The 12,248-nt window shown below is 42.0% G+C and overlaps 1 protein-coding gene across 2 annotated transcripts in view; it reads right to left on the bottom strand.

Moving 5' to 3' along the window:
* Positions 1–7,263: 7,263 nt before the first annotated feature.
* Positions 7,264–12,248, bottom strand: part of LARS2 (leucyl-tRNA synthetase 2, mitochondrial) — an 84,321-nt gene continuing 79,336 nt past the window's right edge. For both annotated transcript variants that reach the window (XM_059848283.1, XM_059848292.1), the window contains exon 21: positions 7,264–7,635. In XM_059848283.1, the coding sequence (XP_059704266.1) occupies positions 7,456–7,635 (180 nt within the window). In that variant the 3' untranslated portion in view covers positions 7,264–7,455. The remainder of the gene's footprint in view (positions 7,636–12,248) is intronic.

The following is a 12,248-nucleotide window of genomic DNA, read 5'->3' as shown; positions in this document are numbered from 1 at the left end:
GGAGAAAACGCCCTCATATTTTAAAGCATGACAACAGCCCGCGGCTGTGTAGTATATGGAAAAACATGATTAGGAGGAGTCTGGGTGCCAATTTATAGCCAGATCTCTCTCCAAAAGTAACTATTGCATGCTCACACAGCCTATTTGCAACAAAACGAGTGTGGGGAGCCAGTGGCTGGCAGCCCACCAGGTTGTCTGTGGACATGTGCAGGGCTGGTCCCAGTACCTTTGTCTCTCCAGGGCTGTGGCTGTCCCAGGCAGGTCATTTCCTGCAGGACTACGCATACCACTCTGCAGGGCCTGAGATACGTGCTCTGGTGTGTTTTAGCAAGAAAGTAATAAAGGCTTCAGTGCTAGAGTATAAACAGAGAGAGCAATTTATAAGGCAGAAGTATTTCCAGGATAGAGCCTAGCTTGGTTCTTGCAGGAGCAAATATGTTTCTCAGCTTCTAGCAAGGCAGTGCCACAGCATCTCTGAACTCTTGACTGAATAGCAGGGGGAAATGATGGACTTTCCTTGCAGCTTTCTCATAGAGGTTTTCATTAAATGTGCCATTTATCTGCACCTGCCAGATGCTTTATACTAGGAAGATGATGCACAGCACTGTAGGGCAAATCAGAGGGCGGAGGAGGAGGAGGGAGGGATGAAGCAAGGTGACTGCAGAGGTGAGACTGGCAGCTGCTGTGGGTGGGAAGGTTGGGCTCAAGCCGGGGGCCAGACTGCGGGATGGGACGCTGCAGAGGTGCGGACACCAAACCTCAGCCTCTGCCTTCCCGAAGGTTTTCAGGAAGGCGGCAGGGCAGGGACATGTTGTTCCTCCTCATGGCTGTCCCAGGGGCCCCTGCATTCCTCCAGGAGGCCTGCCCTGCCTGCAGCCGGCTCTGCCAGCCCTGCCTGCAGCCTGCCTTGCCTGCTGCCTGCACACTGAACCCCCAAGCTGCAGGGGCAGCCTGGGGACTGGGGTCAGCCCAGGTGCCCACCATGCAGCCTGGGTCGGTGCATCCCATGCCCCTGGGATCAGGGTGGAAATGGATCCAGACTTGGATGTTTTGGTCCTGCTCTGCTACAAGTGTCTACCACAGGGCATTATCTCTGGCAGGGAATTATGCTAGGAGTATTAATTAACACTAATGGGAGAGAAAGGCTAGGGCAGTACAGGGACACCTTTCCACACTGCCTTTCAGGAGAGTCAGCTCCTTCTTAAATAGCTGCACCTGCAGCATCAGTTCATTGGGGATGCTGTGGGCCCTGCCTACAGGTGGGTAAACTGAAGCAGGGAAGGTTACCTGGCAGGCCACACTTTGGGAAGGTTAGAGGAGCCATGGGGAATCACTGAGATCCAAACAGGAACCCAGGAAGCAGCAGAGAGAGAAGCTGCAGATCCCCGAGCTGCAGCAGCTCGGTCTCTGAGAGGAAGGCCAGAGCTGGGTGCCAGGCACTCAGCTACTGCTCTGGGGCAGACAAGAACCTTCACCTTCCTCTCCTCAGTTTCTCCAGGTGCCATCAGTGCTGTTGGAGTCACTGGTCTCCCTTTGTTGTCACTCCACAGGCCAGAACAAGAACACTTCCTTTCAGTGGCTGCAGATTTACACCGATGCAGACAGCTCTGTTGGTTTTCCTACCCCTGCTCAAAAGAATGTGGAATAGTTTGTTTTCTACATTTTCTACTGAAAAGAGCCTTTTATCAGAACAAGAGCTTGCCTGGAGAATTTTCCAGCTCTGTTTCCCTGCCTCTTTATCAGTGCATTAACACAAACAGCACCGTGACCTTTTTAACCAACATACGTGGCCTCCAGTAATGCTGGGCTGGAAGCACTCCACAGGTCAGACGACATCCTGCCATCAGTCATTGGCCTCACATGGCTCGGTGGACTTTGAGTGGATTTGCCAGATGCAGTCAGTGCATCCACTCTGTTCTTCCGTGCATGTCCTAGGAGAAGCTCTCTGACTAACAGATGCTTTTAAATGCTCTTTCACGTGGGAAAATTGGGAATTATATGTTTTTGTTGTACCCTTGCTATTTCATCCAGCAATGGGGCTCTCCAGGGATGGAGACGTACTTAAGAAAAATATTCACTTCTAAGAGCTTCTACAGATCTTTTCCACAATACTTCCTTGGCTTAACCAGCCCAGCAATGTCTCTGTTTTGTGGCAATTAGTAAGATTTGCTAATTACACCGCTATGTGCTTAAAGACAATTGATTTCCCTTTGTAGCAGAAAACAATTTCCTGTTATGCCGATTCTCTTAATCTTCAGCAGGAACAAACCCAGGCTACCATTGCCAGTAATGTGTCACATTCCTTTATTAAATCACTCTCTTTTTCTGCCCCAGTTATGTGTCCTGTGTTTATTATTCCTGATCAGTGGTTTGGATCACCTACAGCTGTTATGACTTGTACATATTTTGCTTCACGTATTGCTGGCACCTGGCAGAGTTATTGAAAAGCAACTCCCTTTGCTCAGCAGCTCGCGTGTCTCCTTTGGCAGTGGGACGTGGCTGTAGGGACAACCCTGGACCTTTTACGCTTGGTTTTGGCACGTGTAAAAAACTACTGGCAGAGGAGGAAGTTCAGAGCCTTATATGTGAGTGTGTTGGCCACCCCCTTGCAGCCAGCCCAGAGAGCAAGCACAAAGCACACATTTCTGCTCACGTAAATGCACAGGTTTTGTTTAGAGTTATAGTGAAGAAGACCAGGCTCCTCAAATAAAAGAATTTCTTATGCCCGGGTGGAGCACCACTAGTGCAAGCAGAGTGTGAATATTCAACTCGTTGTACTTAAGCCTGTCTCATTTACACATTCCTTTGCTTGGCGAGAAACTCAGCAGCTCAGAAGAGTGAGCAAATTGGTGTGGCCCAGGCAGATGAGCACACAAGGAAATGTCCTAGATAACTTTCTATGGAAGATGGTGCTGGATGGCAACTCCCCAGGGCTTCAAACCAGACCTGAAGTTTTCCAATCCAAGGCTTTACCTGAGTGAGAGAAGTGCCACGAGTCACAAAGGTGGAGTGTGACTCCTGGGACAGACAGGGTTAGTGCACTGAAGACTGCTTTGTGATACCGGAAAGCCACATTATTCAGGAAAGGGAAAAAAATTCCCACCTTTCCTCCACATGTCAGGCAAGATCTCTTTTATCATCTGGACTGCAGATGAGAGCTCTGACCCTCTTCCCTCCCGCACAGAGATAATGCTTCAGCTCAGTTCTTCTCCTGCTAGGGCTGGGAGATGCTTAATATTCCCTCTGATCTACTGTGATCAGCTTCATCCTCCTTCTTTGAGACATAAACCCCATTTCCGTGAAAAAAACCCCAAAACTAACCTTGGTGTAGTTCCAGCAACATTTTTTAAGGTCAAAAGCGGACTGATAGTATGTATATTCACCACTCAGGTTCTGTGGTGATAGACCTGGTTTAGCATTGAACACTTGTTCAGCTCAGTCCTTTGATACAAAATCAGCTCAGATCATTGAAGGAGAGGACTGATGAAACCTGGAAGCAGAAAAAGCACCCAGCAAAGCCAACATACGTACTCTTCCAAGTGGGTAAATATACATGAATAAAACCAATCCCATTGTAAACTGTATCCCATCTGTAATCCCATCTGTAAACTGTAGTAAGTATTGAAAAACTACAAAAAAAACCCCCAAAAATAAAAAAAAAAAAACCCAAAAAAGAAACCACCAACCCACTGACCAGCCCCAATTACTTCTTCATTTATAGCAAGCTTTTAGAAAAATCTCCCCTACTGCAAATGTCCCTAGGAAGGAACCAGCAGTGCACTAGTTAACATTCTTTCTAGTGCATGTTGGTTGTGAAAGAGAATAGGAAAAGCTTTCTCTGAGGCTTTACACAGAAGAAGGAGAGACAAAGAGGAGAGACTGTACACCTGCCTTATCTGTGGAAATTCTCCCTCCAAAACAAACAAGAAGGCTTTACAAAGTCAGACCAGAAAATGCCATTATTAACCTGATTTCATTTCTGGGGCATTATTTTAGTGTGGTAAGAGAGCACACAGATTTTATTTTGCACCAAATCTCCATGTTTGGGTTCTGATAATGGTCATGGAAATATAAATGCTTGTCCAGCAATGCCGCTGTACAGGGTTTTTTTCAAAGCAGAGATGGAACAAGCTGGATAGAGATCTGTCTTAGCTAGTGACTTAACCTGTAACAGTGTCCTTTAGTGTGATAGAAAAAGCCCTCTTGCCTTGCTGCCAAGCAGCATGGGTGTGTCCATGTCACCTCAGTTCTCACCCACACCAAATAACACATTTTTCTACACAGTGGTGTCTTCCAGCGCATTTCAATGCCCCCATCACCCCAGCATTTGAGATCCTTTGTCATGAAATCAATGGCATAGGAAAAGTATTTGGTGACCTTTCAGGACTTTTCCAGCTTTTATTTTCCCAGAAGCAATGTTTGAAGGTTGGATTTTTTTGACATTTAGTCACATGAACAATTTTGGGGTAGAAAGTGTGGCAGAAATTATTCTTTAAATCTAACATTACCTAATATAGAAATTCAATATAGATTGGATCAGTGCAACCACCAATCCTCTATCCCTTAGACAGACAGGATGCTGCAAATGCCCCTTCTGTGTCATGGATCTGTTTCTTGGAGCAGCTTGTCTTGGGTCTGTCACACTGGGTTTAGCAAACCTCCCACATCATGTTTGGATCTCACTTCATGGAATAAGGACAGTGGCACCACGTCATTTTTACCATGTGTGAATGCAGTGCAATTTGACTGATCACCTGCCAGCACCCTTCCCTCTCACTTCTCAAGTGTCCCCTGCCCAGATTTAAACCTCCAGCACTATTTACCCACTGAGCTCTCCAAGGGGACACAATCTATATATACCACCTTCAGCATAAAGATGCCTCTCTACTGTGGCACAAATAACAACTGCCAAATAAATATGACTTCTGTGCTGAGTTATATTACAAAGTCTTGGTAACAGGCTGCAGCCTGTATATCATCATCAGACCCATCTAGGCACAGACCGAACCTCTGAGTCACAATTACTGTAACACAAACGGTAATTGTGCTTCAGAGCAGGTCACCCTTGTAAGAAATGTCAGCAGTTGCCAGCACAACAGCAAAGCTCCACAGCTGGCACCTCTGCCATCCTTCAAACATACACTTAGCAGGGGATTAGGCTCTGTCACACTGTCTGCTTCATCTCTCTCACTCACTCTTTCACCACCTTTTTTGTATCCTCTAGACCACGCTGAATTACAACTTACTGTAAACACACTGGCAGGACTTCTGACCTTACACTTTTTGTGAGTCTGCTGCTCACTACCTTTCCTTTTTTAGCCTGTAGAAATCCATTCCCTATTTTGATTTTTGCCTGAATCACCAAGTGACACCTACAATTCACTTCCTCAGGCAAGAGCAAATAACCTCAAGCGCTAACAGCAATAAACACTGTGGGGGCTGCCTGGCCCTGCAGTGACTGCAGCTTTTGTTTAAAGACACCACAGGGTTGCTGGGCTTACAACATCTTTCTTTATCCCTGTAAATTTATAAAGTTTTTATTTACATCAAACATGTCACCTTTCCCCCAAAGAAAAACTCTGTAAAAATGGTTCCACAGGGTGTGTTAAACCTTTTACATAAATTAAAAAAAGAAAAAAAAAAAGAAAAAAAAAGAAAAAAAGCAGGACTGGGCTGTGCCACAGATTTTACTTCAAAGGATCTCTTTCACAGTCCTTTTAGGGGCTTCTGAACAGGAGTTTTATGAATTTATAACAACATATATGTCAGGCAGACACTGGAATTCAAATTATTTTAACTCCAACTAAAGGCCTGTGTTCGAATGTCTGAATGCATTCCTTTGTGGCTCAGATTTCTGGAGTCTTAAAACTGCAAAGACCATATCTTAATTGTAAATATTCAATTTCTTAAGTCATTCTGGTGTCAAAGGACTGCTGGAGAGAAAATCTGCACAAGTGTAGTCCAGGAGGAAGCAGGAATCAGAAGACTTTTGTTGCAGAGGTGGGGATGTGTAGAGCCAAACATGCTTGCTAAGCCTGGCATCTCTGTTATGCATCTGGATATTTGGTACCAAAAATGCATAAACCTCAACTAAATATTGGCATTGCTTGGCTAGTGCCCACATGGCAATGTGATCTGTCTTGGGCCTGGTTGCTGAGGATCTACGAGACTTACTGTTATGTGGGATATTTTTCTTGGTTTCCTTTCAATTCAGTACAGAGTCTGGATGCCTGCAGGGCTGGAAGATTACTGCAGACCTCTCTATTTGCCTCGCTGGTTGTTACTGCTGATTTCTTAATTGTCAGAATGGCTCACAAATGGCTGGCTTATTGGACTAGTTAGTTGGATGACTGTAATAGAAAAAAACATTCTTTCACAATAAACCCTGCAATTGTTTCCGTGGAAACTCTTTTTCAAGCATTTGCTGAACACAATAAATATTTCCATGTGGATATATCAGCAATGCAGTGTACAAATAACCTGTCTGGAATCAGGCATGAGAATGGCTTTATGTTTTAGGAATGTCTGATTGATTTTTAGAAACATGATGGCTATTTTCACTTAATGAACTCCTCAGAAAAAAAGAAAAAAAAAATCTCAATTCAAGCTTCACTATCAAGGCACTACAAGAGCCTTCTCCACTGCTGCATTTCTAGCAGCTGACTGATCCCTCTCTTGAGTGCCCTGAAAGTCTCTGAGATGGCTCATGCATAGGAAGTAACTTCCATCCTGTTCCACACAGAAACAACCATTAATACTTTGCTGAAGTTGCACCTCTCATGCATGTGCCAACACAAACACATCAGCTAGGAACGAGAACCTGGCTAAGGCAGGGCTTGGCTAAATAATCTGACCTTTTTCTTGGCTTGGCTCTGAAATTTATGTGAAATGTATCAAACCACCCCATTCTGGCTACCTGCTGTGCCCAAGGCCATTGGTCAGCACAAAGAAATTATTTTTTAAATTAACACTCTGCAGTGTTTTGTAGTGTTTCCTTAAAATTTTAAATGCTAGTTAATGGCAGGGTACCCAAACATGAGATCCAGGGAGCAAAGCACACCTAACATTTGGGGTAGCACATACTCAGGACAGTTGTTTAGTCCTGAAATCATATTTATGTATCTGCAATTAGCCAAGCCAATTTTCCAACAGGATATATTCCTGAGGATGACTAAGCCCCATGTGCTTTCTTCAGTTACATTCTGTTACAATTGTTTAGTTCTCTGCACTTCCTTCTCCCAAAGAATACGGACAAGCAACATCTTACCATGACTTAATAAGAACTTTTAATTCTGCATATTTCTTCACATTGAGAGAAAGACTTAGCAGCAACCTAATTTTAATAAGATTTCTTTCCCACCTTTACATGAAGTGAAATAACCATAACTGCTCTTTTTGCATTGGTTTCCATCTCAAAAGATTCCAGATCCCTTCTGTAGCCCAGCAGAGCCTTTACTATTCTTGCACTAAGAAGTTGATAAGGGCAGTTCTGGGAGACAGAAAGGCCTTTTTAATGGCTCGTCCCTGGAGATGCTTGACTCCAAGCTCACTCTGAAGAATGAGCTCGTGGACTTCTTCAAAATTGCGGGCTGCTTGCTGAGGCACAAAAACTTTGCCACAAGCTTTGTTATTGATCTGAAAGAGAGACACAAAAACAAGAAAAAAAAGAAGTTTAACTAGACTGTTTCCTACAGTAATGTAATTTCCTGTATCCAACCCATCTTTTTACAAAAGGAAAGGGGGAAAGTGGAATAAATTCTCTTTTCTCCAAACCCACACTTTCTAAGCAGAAGATAAAATTTTTCCTATCTCCTGTCCACCATAAGATAAAACTCTGATACATGATACTCAAAAAAAATTGGAGAAGTGGTCACAGGAAGTCTCAGTTTTGAAGACAGCAAGCAGCACGTGACTGTGCAATGCAGTGATCTTTTAATTTTAAAAATGTGACAGTCACATAAGCTGCATAAAATGTCTGGTGGGAATCTTGGTTTGTACATACTTCTGGGCAGCAACTTGGATTCTTTACAGCTAAGCAATGTCTTGCAGAGATTCAAATGGAAGATTTATTATTTTTAGAAAAATAGGTTTTAACTTAGTCTATGTTGCACTCAACCTATGGCTCATTAATCCAACACTGACCACAAAGACGTCAGCTGCTCACTCAGTAACATCTTCCTGTGTGTGGCTGGTTTTCAGTGCAGCTTCCACCCTGGTTTTGCTTCAGCAGCAAAGAATCATGTAAGTAAAACTGAGTAAGCCCTTCGGTGGGAATCACCTCAGTTTATAAAATGGTTTTATACATCCTTTGTGTCATCCAGTAAGGGCAGATAATGGAGAAATACTACAGAGCCTGACTGAGTACCTTTCTGGAGCTGGCATAAAATTAATTATTACAAAGACTTTCAGATTTATATGGACTATTTTCAGTGGCTTAATGAGAAGAAGGTCAATCACACATTTTAGAAAATGAAACAATTCAAATTTTTTAATGCAGTTAATCGCATTACTTGCATAATAATCTGTGTAGGTACTGCAGATTTCTGACCCCTAGGCATTATTTCAAGGAGATGTCAATCTTCTAAAAGAAACACACATTGCTTCAGGCAGTTTGGACATAAAAATGTTCACGACTTGGTTTTCACCTGGATTTTATCCAGGACATCTGTATGCAACATACGCCAAATGAGAAATTCCTAGTTCACTTACCTAGTTTGTATTTTGTTTGTATTTTATTTTAATGAAAATAAAATAATTTGTGCAATTCTCTGAGAGAGGAAGTTGGGACAGATTTTTAAAGAACAAGATAGAATCTCAAATGCAGCAAGGATGAGCCACTTCTGTTTTTTGACTAGTCTTGACAATAATTTGCAGTGATAATGTCAGTAGGCTTTAAATTACTCATACATGCATCCATAACATGGCATCATAAAAGGCTGGCTGTGTTAAACTTTGCCTTTAGCATCTGGTGTAAAGTAAAAATCCTTGAAAAACATATAGGAGTTAATTTTTAAAGCTTTTGTGAAAAATAAATACAAACAGTTCTTTTTGACAGGACACTTCAGAGAAGAAATGCATTCCACAGGAAAAAGAAAACAGTAAAATCCAAACAGATACAGTTTTAGTGGGAATATAAAGCAAGTCTCTCAGCTTGCTGCTAGGACACGCAGCCTGCAGTTCAAAGCTATGCCTGCCTAGTTAAAATGTCATTCGCTGTCCTCCATCATGCAAATTAATATGTCCCAGTGGATGGATGTTGGCAGGGGGAAATTTTCCACAACTAGCCTATTTGGTGCTGTTCTCAACAGAAAAGCCAAGTAGTCTAAATCAACTTGGTAAATAAATGACTGTTAGTGGTTGTGTTTTCCTAGAAAAATCGAGAAGCCTGGGCGACCTGGCACTGTGTACCTTCCCACAGCACATCTCCACCTTCCCACAGCATGTCTCCTGATCTTCCCACACTGTGCTCTGAGCTGGAACCATAACTTTTATCAAACAGCAGATCGGTTATGGTTTCACCACGTGTTGGAGCATGGTTTTCATTATATCATAGGTATCATGAAGCATTTTAACACCACTCTTAAAACAGGCAGCGGCAGATTTCATCACATGCTGTGTGTAACAAGCATCCTACTCAGATATCCTTTTAGTCCAGAGCTTAGCTTCTCTGCTATTCCTCCATCTCTCTCTCGGTATCTCACTAGACCAGCATAACCCTTGGCATTTCCAGGTAAAAGTGCCACACAAGAAAACTGGGTGCTGGCAGCCTTGATTCTCTGAAAAACCATGGCAAACTGCAAGAGGAGAAATACACAAGTCCTGGGTCCTTTCTCCCCCCAAGGAAGGAAGCTGTTGCTTTTTTCTTCTCTTCTTTTCCTTCATTCCTTTTTTTTTTTCTTTTTAGCATTTGACATTCTACACTATTCCAGATCTACAGGGAACCAGTGGTAACTACAGAAGTTATAAAACTTGAAATGAAATCACCAAAGACTGAAAAATAAGCACCTTGAGGCTGCAGAGAGGAATTTTAAATTCAACTCAAATATTTTTTTACCATTGATGCATAATCCTTTTGAGAAGTTAGAAAGAAAATAAATATCTGTGCACTGTTAGGCCTCTCTCATATGCCAAAGCAAGGAAAATGACACCAAATTTTTTTTTATTTATAAAAACATCAGTTATAAGACCACATCTGCTAACAGTTCTGCACCACCTAGAAAATGTGAGGAATGCTAGTCAGAAGTATTTATAGGATGAAAAGCACAATACATTCAGGTCAGATTTTTCAGAGTATTAATAATATACAGTATTATTAAAAATACTCAACTTTGCAATAATATTTAGAGGAACAGGTACTGTGCATACCCAGTGAATTTAAATGTCTTTCTTGTAGGCAATTGATATTGTTTCAGCCAAGGATACAGTGAGCTGGTTGCTTTTGTTGCTTTGGGTTAAATATGGAAAGACATAACTCCAGTAGAGACAGGAAATAATGAACTATTTTGTGTGAAGAGAAATAAACCCAGAATGTCTCAGCAGACAAATCCCTGGCAGCCTGAGGCAGTTTGATGGCTGGAGAAGAATAGGGTTGTGGCCCAAAGACTTGGTTTGACTGTACAGCCTCGTGAAGAGACACTGACTCTTTGCAAAACCAATTCCTCTGTATGGTGAATGTTTCTTGGTTTAATGAGGGCAATTTATTTTTGCAGCCATACAAAAACCTTCAGTGTCCCCAAGACTTCCCACATTCCCTGCTCTCCCATATTTCCCTTTTGCTTTACTCTTACAGTAGAAAGCCAGGCACACTCTATAGGCACTATTGCTAAGAATTATCCCCAGTTCAAAAAAGCAACTTGCCTCTCTGGTCTTCCAGTCACTTGCTTTCTCAGAAGAAAGGTGTTTACATACATCATATAATTCCATGAATATATGACTGAGAACCCAGGGGTTGTTTTTTCTTTTATTACAACAAGACTTACACAAGGCTATGGCTTTGACAAAGTCAACCAGGAAAAGAAACAAAAATAATTTTAATAAAGTAAATTAAATAAATTAATTTTTTTCCTTGTTCCATTTCACAAGAAGGAAATTTTCGTGTCAGCAGAAAAATATCAGCGAAATATTTAGGTATTTTCATGTTTGGTTGTGTAGTCTTAAAAACATTTTGTCCAGAGTTTTCTCTCTGTTGCTGAAGTTGTTATTTCAAAGATATATTTAATAACATGTTTGCTTTAACCACAACTAGGAGACGTTTCTATAATTACACAATTTCTCATTCATGACTTCCTTATAAACTGAACGCTGGAATTCAAGATGTTTGCGAGCTGTGCTTGGATGTGAAGGCTTATTTTGGGCTTTAGAGAAGTGATCATACCTCAGTGTAGATTTTTACTGTTAGAACTAAATGCTTATCACTTAAAGAAAGAAAGAGAGGGCAAGAAAGAGGAAAAAAGCAATTCACCCACAGTGACTATTAGGCTAAGTCTTCTATTAACCCCAGCTGGCAATTGAGTCCTTCTTGGTTTGGAAAGATGACAACTGAAAATTTCCTTCAAAAAGACATACTCCTTGGTCTTTGTTAAGTGTCTATGTTTAATGTTGGAAAAACTAGTGCTTTAACATTATTTCTCATTCTGTTCAAATAAACTGACTCAGAGATCGGGCAAGATGTGAAATTATTTGCAAAGATGCTTTGATTAAGGAAATCTACAGCAAAATGGCTTCCCCTAAATTCAAGCAATCTCTTCCCTCCTGAAGAAACTCAGCTCAACAAAAACAACCCAACTGCTTTGCTACCTCCCTCAAAGGGGCAAACAGAAAAAAAGAGAACTAAAATGCATTGCTTCTGTTTCTGCTACACACAGAGAACATACAGTTTTACATGACCAAATTACATTTCTTCTATAGGCTCTATTTTCATTGCATGTCCAGAAACACAGAAAGTGTTTAAATTGAAGTGTTAACTTTAATTTAGAACATTAACATTTAGAATGTTAGCATTAAAGATTATCCTTTGGGGAACAGTGCAAAAGGCAGGAGTCCTCAGATCTGGTAGTGTGCAACTGTGTTAATTACTGACTACCACAGCGCCTGAGCATGAGGAACTTGAAGGCAGGTGGAGCAGGAGTCAGCCAGTGGAAGAGCTGAGTCCCAGCTCAGGGATCCCACACCTTTGGCTCCAGGCATCCATTCCCTTTGTGCCCTGTCTAATGACCAAGCTTTATGGTGCCTGGGAGCATTTGGAACAC

This window comes from Haemorhous mexicanus, chromosome 1, assembly GCF_027477595.1.
Source record: "Haemorhous mexicanus isolate bHaeMex1 chromosome 1, bHaeMex1.pri, whole genome shotgun sequence".
Taxonomy (NCBI): Eukaryota; Metazoa; Chordata; class Aves; order Passeriformes; family Fringillidae; genus Haemorhous; species Haemorhous mexicanus.
Note: the sequence above shows the minus strand (reverse complement) of the source record. Positions and strands in the feature narration are given on the sequence as shown.